We start from the raw sequence: 10923 nt of genomic DNA on the forward strand, positions 1-10923 counted from the left end.
ATATATATATATATATATATATATATATATATACAAATATATAAAGACACTACACTCATTATTACATTAGAAGATTGTCTTTGCACAGCTTCTAACACTGGAGATGTTCTATGGTGTCACCTGTTCACTACCAGTGAACTAAGGTAACCCCTTATTTTTCGAGCACCATCCAGAGTATTCGAGCGGTTCCAAGAGGTGCTGGTTTCTGCAAGTGCTCCACCTTTATTGCAGCCCCTATTTGTTCCATGTACTTCTCAAGATTTTTATTCACTGTTCTCAGGGCTCCAACAATTATTGGTACTACTACCACCGTTTACATCGACCACAACTGCTTAACCTCCCAAGCTAATCTGTCATATCTATCTACTTTTCTTTCTTCCTTATCACATACCTTTGTCAGCTGGGCATGCTATGATCCAGCATTGTTTGCTTTCTTTCTCAATTAATACTACGTCTGGTTTCTTATTCTCTATCTCACGGTTGCACTGAATTACAACATCCCATAGGATCTTTGCATTATCATTTTTGATGATGCCTTGATGTTTATGTTCATACCACTTTTTTGCTCTGTGAAGTCCATACTTGTTGCAAAGTGTCGAATGGACAATCCTTGTTATGTTGTCATGACATCTCTTATATTCTTTCTGGGCTAGTGGTGTATATTGACTGGTATATTGCCATACGGTTTCACCATTTTGTCCACAGATTCTGCATTTATCACTTTCTGATGTGTCATCTATTCTGTATTTGATGTAATTGGTTCTTAATACTTGTTCTTGGACAGTAGAGATTAGAGCCTCCATTTCCGGTTTTAAGTCATCCATAGCCATCTTTTCTCTGTCTGTCTTATCTTCAGCATCCCTATGAAATTATCCATGCATTCCTTTCTTTATCCACCTATTTTCAGTTTCATTTATTCTCAAGTATTTGTATAGTGCTTTATCATTGCAATCTTTCATCCTACACAAGCCTGACCTTCTTACTTCCAATAATAGCAGTTCTGTGGCATTTTTTACATGCCATGCTATGTTGTTTTCTTCTGCTCTAATGCTGTGTCTGCATCCAATCAGTCCTCTTCCCTCTTTTTTTCTTGGTGCATACAGTCTGACTATCACTTTTTGGGTGGAATATCCCATATCTAGTCAGCAACTTCCTTGTCTTTCTGTCTAAGCTGTTTAGTTTGTCTACTGTCCATGCGATTACCCCTGCTCCATATCCGAGTGAAAACGCCCAGGTGTTGATAGCTTCAATCATATTCTTTCCATTTAATTTCTACTTAAGGATCAGTCTCAGTCTGTGCAAGTACTCCACCTTAAATTTTTCTGTCATTTCTTTCTCCATCAATTTATCCATTTCCAACATCCCCAAGTACTTATAACCTGTCTCTTCTATTGCTTCATAACCTCCCCCAACAATATCGCTAGCGCATCCATACATTTAATTTTGCCTCTCTTCAAGACTAATACACCACACTTTTTCAGTCCGAACTCAATTCTGATATCAGCATATCAGTATACACCATATCAACGAGGAAACTGACTTGGGATTCATCTTTACCATAAAGTTTGAGGTCATCCATGAATAACAAGTGGTTGACTTTTTGTTGGCAGCTTTTGAATACATACCCAGCCTTTGCTTTCCTCAGATCAGTGTTAGTAGTACCATGCACAGTAGAAAGATCAGTGAGCACAGGCAGTCCCCTTGGAAGATGCCTCTCCTGATCTCTATTGTCCCTAAGCTTCTTCTATATGTAGTCAGTTCTGTTGTCCACTTCACCATACTTTTTCCAAGCAATTGCCTAACATTTGCTGCAATACCAAATAGGTGTATACATTCCATAATCCATAATATGCCTTACAATAATTGATCCATGACACGGCTAAGTTAGTTTTTGTCCTCTTGCAGTCTCTAAGTACAGTTTTGTCTATCAGGAGTTGATCCTTGGTACCTCTGCACTTATGCTTGCACCCCTTCTGCCCATGTGGCAGGACTCCATTTTTTTCCAGATGTCCGGACATCGATTCTGTGACTATTTCAGTTAATAATTTCCACCTAAGTGGCAAGCAGGATATCAGACTGTAATTGTCTACCATATTGCCATTTTCAATGTTTTTCAAGCACAGCACTGTCCTACCCAATGTCAACCACTCTGGTGTTACTTGGTCCGCATTTAATAGGGAGTTGAGTTGTGCAGCTATTTGTGTATGACATTCACCATATCTTTTGATCCAGTAGCTTTGACCTTCGTCTGGTCCCAGGCCTTCCAGTTGCCCATTTTTTTGCTGATTTCCTTCACTTCCCTAACTGAAATGATTAGTTCTGCCTGTTTTGGACAGACTACTGTTTGTTTCAGTTCTTGCAACCATTCAGCATCCTTTTTGTGCTCCTTGTCTTTGCTCCAGATGTCACTCCAAAACCTTTGACTTTCGATGTTATCTGGTGTCAATTTTCATCTGTACTCTCTCCATTTATTTCTTTATAGAATCTCTTCTGATCTACTCTGAATAACCTATTCTGCTGATATCACTTCATTCTTTGGTCATATCTTACCATCTTTGCAGTGAGGCACTGTTTCAGTTCCTCCATTACCACTTTCAGGCCCTTTCTTTCAATATCATACTTCCTGTTCAGTGCCCAGTATTTTTGTTTGCTTTTCAGTCTAACAGAGAAATGTCCTCTGAGAGCATATCTAACCCTGCCTGTATTCTGCTTTTCCATCATGGATCTTTTCTTTTGTCACTCCCATTATATTTCTTTTTCTTGACATCAACACCCAAACACCCACATTTTCTGCTACAATAATACTTGCAGCTTCAATCAAATTATTTGTTTTTGTGTTGTTTTTTGTTCTGATGTATTTCAGAATTTCATTCACATTTTTTATGTCTTGGTTCAATTTCCACCAATCAACCTTTTTAAGGTTGCAAATAATGTCAATGTTGTTCTTCTGTAGCCTTGCCTTTATTCTGCTGTAGATTGCCTTTTGCCCATCTATCATGTTTTATTGTCTTTTTCCAGACCATCTATATGTCTCTCATCAAGCAAACTATCACAGTTTCTTTCCTGTGGTTTATTAGAGATCTCACCTCTGTTTTCTGCTATGAGATTACTTTTATCAGTAAGAACTGTATTCTCATTGTATTTTCCTCTGCTGCTATTTTCCAGTACCCGTCTTTTGATAGCTTCAAGCTCTACTTCTGTGAACCAATGATATTTTCTTATTGCTCTAGCTTGATCACATAATCTCTGTTCCCTCAGTTGAAACAATCCTCTTTCTCTTCATTGATCATACATACATTGTCAGTATCCCCTAATATGAGCACCATCTTCATCTAAAGGGTTGCTCAGGTAGTAACACTCCATGACCACAGCATTGACTTGTCTGTTCCATCTATGCCATGTGTGCTGGTCCATTGCTGGATAATGACAGGCTGGAGCCGGACCAGTATCTCTGAGCCTGCTGGGTGCAACACCGTCACCATCAAGGGTTGCAGTTTCATTACCACCATTATTCAAAATATTTTGTTTTTTCATTGTTACTCATATGAGCCAGCGGTTATTAGGTTGCACAATTACCAGTGTTTTTATTGTGACACCATCACTACATGTATTATTATTACTATAATTATTATTAAGGCGGAAAAGCTGGCAGAATCATTAGTACACTGGACAAAATACTTATTGATGTTGCTTATCTATTTGATACAAGAGTGGCAGCAAAAAAAAATTAGGAAAATGGTAAGATAGCAGGACCTAAAATATGAACTTCAAAGGATTTAGAATTACTGTAAAGTTATTCAAAGGCTTGCACATTCTTTTTTTGAATTGCCCTTTTTTCAACCAAACCCAGGTTTTGGTTCTATATACATACCCAGTAGTTTTCCAAAACTGAACATGCTTAGGTTTTTTTCAGTCTGTTCAAACATACTCTCTTTGAATTTCATTAATGTCTTTGTCTCCTATTCCACACTTGATTACCTGTTCTTTATTCACTGCCTTTAGTAATTTCTCTGTGTTGTTCTGTAAATATTCTAATAGGAATTTTCTTTCCATGTGAACACACTCTTCTACAGCAATTAAACCTCTTTCAAGTACAACTGGTAAACATCAGCTTTAGGATGGTGGGCTCCATACACAGTCAACAGCATTTAGATTTTCAGTCAAGTTTCTGTATGTCACTTTTTGCCCATTCAACAACTCTAACTCTATATCTGATAAGCAGTATGGCTCTTGCATTTATTGCTTCAATAGCATTGTTTGAATTCAACTTTCATCATTATCATCATCATTTAGTACCTATTTTCCATGCTGGTATGGGTTACATGGTTTGACTGGAACTGGCTCCAGTCTCTTTTGGCTTGGTTTCTATGGCTGGATGCCCTTCCTAATGCCAACCACTCTATAGAATGTACTGGGTGCCTTTCAAGAGTCACTGGCATGGGCGCCTTTTATGTGCCATCAGCATTGGCCATGACTACAATTTGACTAAGCTTGATGTGTCTTCTCAAGCACAGTAAATTGCCAACGGTCTCCGTCACTTGTCATTGCCTCTGTGAGACTCATCATTTGATATTTCACCACCTCATCCCACATTTTCCTGAGTCTAACTCTTCCACAGTTAGAGATTGGCACTTCTTTACACAACTGTCCTCATCCTTATGCATCACATGGCCATATCAGTGCAGTCTTCTACATTTGATGCCTCGTATACCCAATTTTTCTCTTTAAACACTCACACTATCATATGTGCACAGTGACATTGAACATCCAGCGAAGCATACTAGCTTCATTTCTTTCAAGCCTTCACATGGCCTGTGCAGTCACATTCCCATGTTTCATTGCCATGTAGCATGGATGTTCACACACAGGTGTCATACAATTACCTTTTACTCTGAGGAAGAAGTCATTTGTTACCAACAAAGGTAGAAGCTCTCTAAAGTTTGCCCAGTCCATTCTTATTCTAGCAGCTATACTCTCAGAGCATCCTCCTTCACTACTGGTTTAGTCACCTAGATAATGAAAGCTATCTACTACTTCTAAATACCCCACTGGGCATTTGACGAAATCTATTCCTTGTACATTCCTAGTGTTTATTGTACCTATACACCTGTCACACACAAAGACTACTTTCTCTGATATGTCCATAACTTACACTGAATACACCTTATGGAGTTTCTACCTACATGTTTTCTACATATCAAGCAGGGATGTGTGACTTGTCTGTTTTTCCATGTACTAAGACTTTGGTCTTTGCTAAATGAAACTCTAAGGCCCTTTGATTCCCGACCTTGCTCCCACACCTGAAATTTTTTCTCTATTTCTGGTAGTGATTCAGCAATAATAACAAGGTTATCAACATAGGGGATCTCTAAAGGGCAGCCTGCCTTAGATTCCTCTGTTTGGCCTGGAGGACTATGATGAACAAGAAGGGGCTGAGAACTGATCCCTGGTGAACTACTACCTATACACTGAATTCATTGCTATACTCGTTGCTAACTTTCAGCATACTGATAGCATCTGTGTACATGGCTTGTATGATTCTCACCAACCACTCATTGATCCCTAGCTTCTGCACTGACCACCAGATAAGGTAGTGAGGGACCCTGTCAAAGGCTTTCTCCATGTCAACAAAAGCCAGAAACAAGTTTATTTTTAGCTAAGTACTTCTCCTGCAGCTGCCTTACCAGGAATATAGCCTCAAAAGTGCTTCACTTTGGCACAAAACCAAACTGCATCTCATCTGCACTAACTTTTTCCCTAGTTAGTTGAGCTATGACCCTCTCTGTAACTTTCATACCTAATGCAACTATTATTATAAGGACTGTTTCTGTTTTTAGGCTCCACATTCAGCTTACCTCTATTTCCAGAACTTTGTATTTCGAGAGTTTCTCCATTTCTTTTAGAGATCATTGTTATCTGTTGGTATTGATACATCAATAAGAAGGCATTTTTTTCTTGGTGATTTCTGATAGCTATATCTTGTCTATTAGCCTTAATTTCTCTATCTGTATGTATTGGCATATCCCAGAGTATGGTTACCTTGTCATTTTCTGAAACCTTTTCTGGGGTGTGCCTATACCTTTTTTTTTCTGTTGTCATTTCATAGCGTTGGCATAGCTTCCAGTGTATTCAGGTCCCAACTCTGTCATATCTGTGGATATATTACTTCTTAGCCAAGACTGGGTAGCCTGAAGCAATATGATTTATTGTTTCTTTCTCATCACTACATATTCTACAGTTACTTGTATTTTTCTTTATTATGTGTTTCTGGTGGCTTCTGGTGGTGGTGGGTGTGGGGGCTTTGATCTTGTGCTGCAATTAAAAATCCTTTAGTCGCTGCTTTGAGTTCTGAGTTTCTCAGCCAATGTTGGGATTTTACTTTGTCTATTTCTTTTCTGTTTGGCTTATCCCAATATTTGCCATGTAAGGGCTTTTCTTGCCATTGTTTTATTCTGATGTTTTGTTGTTCCAGTTTTCGTCTGGATTTCAGTTGTTTTACAGCTTTTGCTGTTTCTTATACAGCTTTTGTTGTCTTATTATTGTTATTATTATTATCATTATTATTATTATTACATACTTTTCATCTTCTTCAATATGTATTTTCCATTGTTTCTTTTTTTGCAGTGGATCAAGAGATTTTTTTAATATCAAGTTGAGTGGCAAGATGATGTAAAATAAGGTTAACCCTCAAAACAATCCCTTTTATAACAATTTCAGTTTGCACATTACAAATTCCACTTAAAATCAATTGTAAATAATTACTATTCATACTGAATTTAAAAACTTCATCATCTGAAATTTTCATTATATGAAAACATGAGATTTCAGTTAGTAAAATGTTCCTCTTTTGTAAGACTGTATACCATACAGAAACAAAAGATACCTATAAATCAAAATTGGTTATAACCTACCCTGCTTCAAATTCTTTATTTTGAATGTCAATTAAAACTCACTAGACAATTTAATGAAATCTGGTCATAAACTATAACGCTAGCCTTCAAACCAAATGAAGGTCACATCAATACTTTAAACATAAATTAATCTACAAATTGAAGCTCTTATTTGCATATTTCCAGGAAATATGATTTATAGATAATAAATACACAACAGAAATAAGAGATCAATAAATCACTTCAAATTTATCATTTAACTAAATTTGGACAGCAGCCTTTGACCAATTGTGTAAATCTTTTAGTAACTGAATTAAAAACTGGGTTATTCAAATAAAAACAAAAATGATCTCAGTTCAAGCTATATATAAGTGGGAGAATAGTTCTCAATATTAGAGAGGGATAAAGACCATAGAATGTTGGTGGAAATGATTTTTGATATTTAGTTACTACATTTCAAGTTCAAATCTAACTTCAGTTAACTCTATCAACATTCTTTGGGATAGATAAAATACCCATAAAGTCAAATTAAATCAAATATAAGGCGCCTCTGAATTTGAGGAATTGATAGGATATTAACAATATTACAGAGGAGTGGCTAGAACAGTAAGGTACTAAGCCAGCTTTATTTTATTGGTATCAATAAAATGCAAACCAATTAATATATTAATTATCAATCAACAACAGAGTCTTCGCATTAAATTTATGCTATCAATGTAAGAAATTAGCACTGAACATGGTATGAGAATTAGTATAGGGTTTCTCCCTCCAATACACTTCAAACTGCACCAACACTTGCAATCCTACTATATTTTATCTCTCCACAACAGACCCTGTCACTGTTGTCTGTTCTGGGACATGGTCTCCACCACCTCTAATTATCATATTTATTATTTCTGTTCCAATTTTTTTTTATTGTTGTGCCACGAAACAGAAGTTTTGTCCAAATTTAACAGTTAAATTATTTTAGAGCCTATTCTAATGCAAATGAAACAGGTTCAGGTATGGAGAGTAGATTAGGAGTAGAATGGAGTATGTAGGGTAGAAAAGAGGCAGAGCAAGGTATCTAGGGTAGAATAGAGGTAGGGTGAGGTATATAGTGTAGAATGGCAGTAAAGTGAGGTATATAGGGTAGAATAAAGGTAGAGTGAAGAATATCAGGTAGAATAGAGGTAGAGTGAAGCATAGAGTCAAGCTAGCAATGTAGAGAACAGAGACAATCTTAGAGGTAAGCTACCACCTGTAAACAATAGCATCACAGCAGAGAGTAAAGAAGGAGACAGCATAAGCACTTACCCATATTTTTGATGAGGACACATTACATTGTTACATATTCGCAGATGACTTTCCAAATCCTTCAAAGAAAATAATAAATAAGTAATATAGTCCATCATTTATTATCCTCATCTTGAGGTTTTCGATTTTAAATTTAATTGATGTAATAAATTTAAGAAGATCATTAATTAAGGACAGCAAATGTTATGTCACACATTAGAGGTACACTGTGAAGGCTTGGTAGAATCCATAAGAGGGAGGTTAATTGTTGTTTAGTCCCAAGTTTGCCATGATCTAAGAGATCAAAAGCATTCCAGCTATGACTATTATGTCTTTTTAAAACTATGTAAGACAACATTATCTAAAACATCCTTTCCTTTCATAAAATAGCATGATTTGCCTGCTATTTCTGGCTGATTGAGTGACCATGTAGTAGATCTGTTTTAGTTCACTGGTCAATACTCAATGTCACAAGTAATCTCCTTAAGAAGTAAAACCATTTTTCATAGTGGAAGTAGTGCTGGTAGTAGTAGTGGTGTTAGTGACTACCTCTACTAGAAGTAGTGGTTGCAGTAGTGATATTAAGGTAAGTGCTGATGGTGGTTGAAGTAGTGGTGATACTCCAGCATGGCCAAACCAAGAAAAGGTTGTAGTTAATATTTTATGTCTAATATGTTTAATGTATATTTTGGAGAGTCACGCTGGGCAAGTCATAAGTGGATGAATCACAAGTGAATCATAAGTCGATCAGAGATGGTTGAGTCTTAAGTGTTATGGGTGGACATGTTATGAGTTATAGGTGGGTGAGTCATGAGTGAGTCATATGTGAGTCTTAAGGAGGCATGTTATGAGTTGTAAATGGAAATGTCATAGGTGAATTAGTCATAAGTGAGTGATAGGTGAGCCAGACTAAAAATTTAAAAATTCAGTGCTTTGTATAGAGATACTAGAACTGTATTGTGTTCATGGTCATGACAGCTGACTCTAACTTGCTAGAAGCTCTGTTGTTGTCTAGCCTCAGGTTAGTTCTGATCAAATCAAGTAGACCAATGGTCAATGACATTTCATCCATAACCGTCCTGTGTTTTGGACAGTGTATCTTCGATTACATTGTCCAATGTGTCCTGACATTGTGTGATTTGAGGCAATTTGGTAGCTATTTCTATCACACTGAGCAACACATAAAGGCTGCGCCACTGGTTCACTATAAGTAACAAGTGTTTCATAATCTAACAATGCTTAATTAAAATTTTTCCCTGGGAGCAAGCAAAGTGCAAGTCATCCTGGAGCTTACAGCAAGAGTTCTATTTGTTTGGGGCCCATTTCCTTCCTGAAATTAGGATTAGGCCCTGGCTCATACAACAGCCTCTCTTTCCCTATGACCATTTACCATCAGTCCAATACCTTAATAAATAAAGGGGTTTCATTAACCACACCAAAAACTCTTATTCCAATAGAATCATTTTATGTTGGTGTTGTACCATTTGAGATATTTTGTTTTGATTATAGTTATTATTATTATAGTTACTAGCTTAAAAGCCACCTGATAGGACAGCTTTTAGCCTAGCTCCTGTGGAGGGCTCTTCATTGGGCTTTGGGCCCAACAATAACACTTCAGGCATTGAGAACATATTAAATCTTATTAAATTTGAACAATAATTTACAAACAATTAACAGTTTTCATCAAAACAATGATAAAATTTGTCTATTTAGAACTTATTACAAAGCTGCATGATGAACAACATTTTTGGTCTTCCTATTTGAGGTCAGTACAAATAATTTGTTTGCATTCTCAACTCTTGAACAACCAGCATAGAGCTGGACATGAGAAAAGCAGGGTTCCATCAGATGAAGCCCAGTTACTTTCAATGATTGACCTATTGATTGACAGTGCATAACTCACTCACACTGGAAACTAAAGTCTTTTGAACTATCTCCACAAAGACTGGTTGCCCATTAGTATCAATGCCGTGGATTTGCACTGAATTTTGTTCGAGCCAAGCATCACATACTGCTCAACAGAAATTATTCCAGTTCTACTTTGTATAGAAGATTCATATATCATATAATTTTGCGAAATATCATGTGACCAACAATAAATGATTAAAAGGATGTTGTACAGGGGCACATGGCCTTTATCAAAGTATGACCTGTGACAGACTGATTTTCGTGTTTTACAAAGCTTGCAGTACCAAACTTTTCTGTCAAAGGCTACATGGTGATTTACAATATTCACAGGTGTACCTGTTCATAATTGAACGGCGCCATGCCAACCATTGAAGAATGTTGTTGCATGATACCGCAAATTTAGTAATATTTCATGATTCTTCTAACATAGTTTCGCAATTAAAAATTTCCAATTCCAAACTAGACTAATTTTGGTGTGGTGTAAACTCATTTTGGTAAAGTTAAGTAAGTTGAATTACTTCCCTTAGCTTCTTTCATTAGTTATCTCCCCTTAAATTTTATTTACTTTTTGTACGCTTGTATCGAAAATTTCGGAATCAAAAATTTCAGGATTGCGGGTCCAGATTCGGCCTGAAATGTTTTTAACTTACTCACAGACTCAGCGTGATTCCCAAATGGTATGATATGTTGGGCAACAGTCTCCAGGAGTAAAGTTGAAAACGTGTGACACACTGACACTCGCATTTATTATATTAGATTACTATTATTAATTTTTGAGGATTGACGTAACTCTTCACCAAGGTACTGTTGCTTTTAGCCCCAGGAGGACATCTCCTCCAGCTGGCTTATC

The 10923-nt window shown here is 36.8% G+C and overlaps 1 protein-coding gene across 3 annotated transcripts in view; it reads right to left on the bottom strand.

The window, feature by feature from the left end:
* LOC106872578 (E3 ubiquitin-protein ligase TRAF7) overlaps positions 1-10923 on the bottom strand; it is a 201076-nt gene that overhangs the window by 45312 nt on the left and 144841 nt on the right. For all 3 annotated transcript variants that reach the window (XM_052970187.1, XM_052970186.1, XM_052970189.1), the window contains one exon: positions 8187-8245. In XM_052970187.1, coding sequence (XP_052826147.1) covers positions 8187-8245 — 59 coding nt within the window. The remainder of the gene's footprint in view (positions 1-8186; positions 8246-10923) is intronic.

Source organism: Octopus bimaculoides, chromosome 8, assembly GCF_001194135.2.
Source record: "Octopus bimaculoides isolate UCB-OBI-ISO-001 chromosome 8, ASM119413v2, whole genome shotgun sequence".
NCBI lineage: Eukaryota > Metazoa > Mollusca > Cephalopoda > Octopoda > Octopodidae > Octopus > Octopus bimaculoides.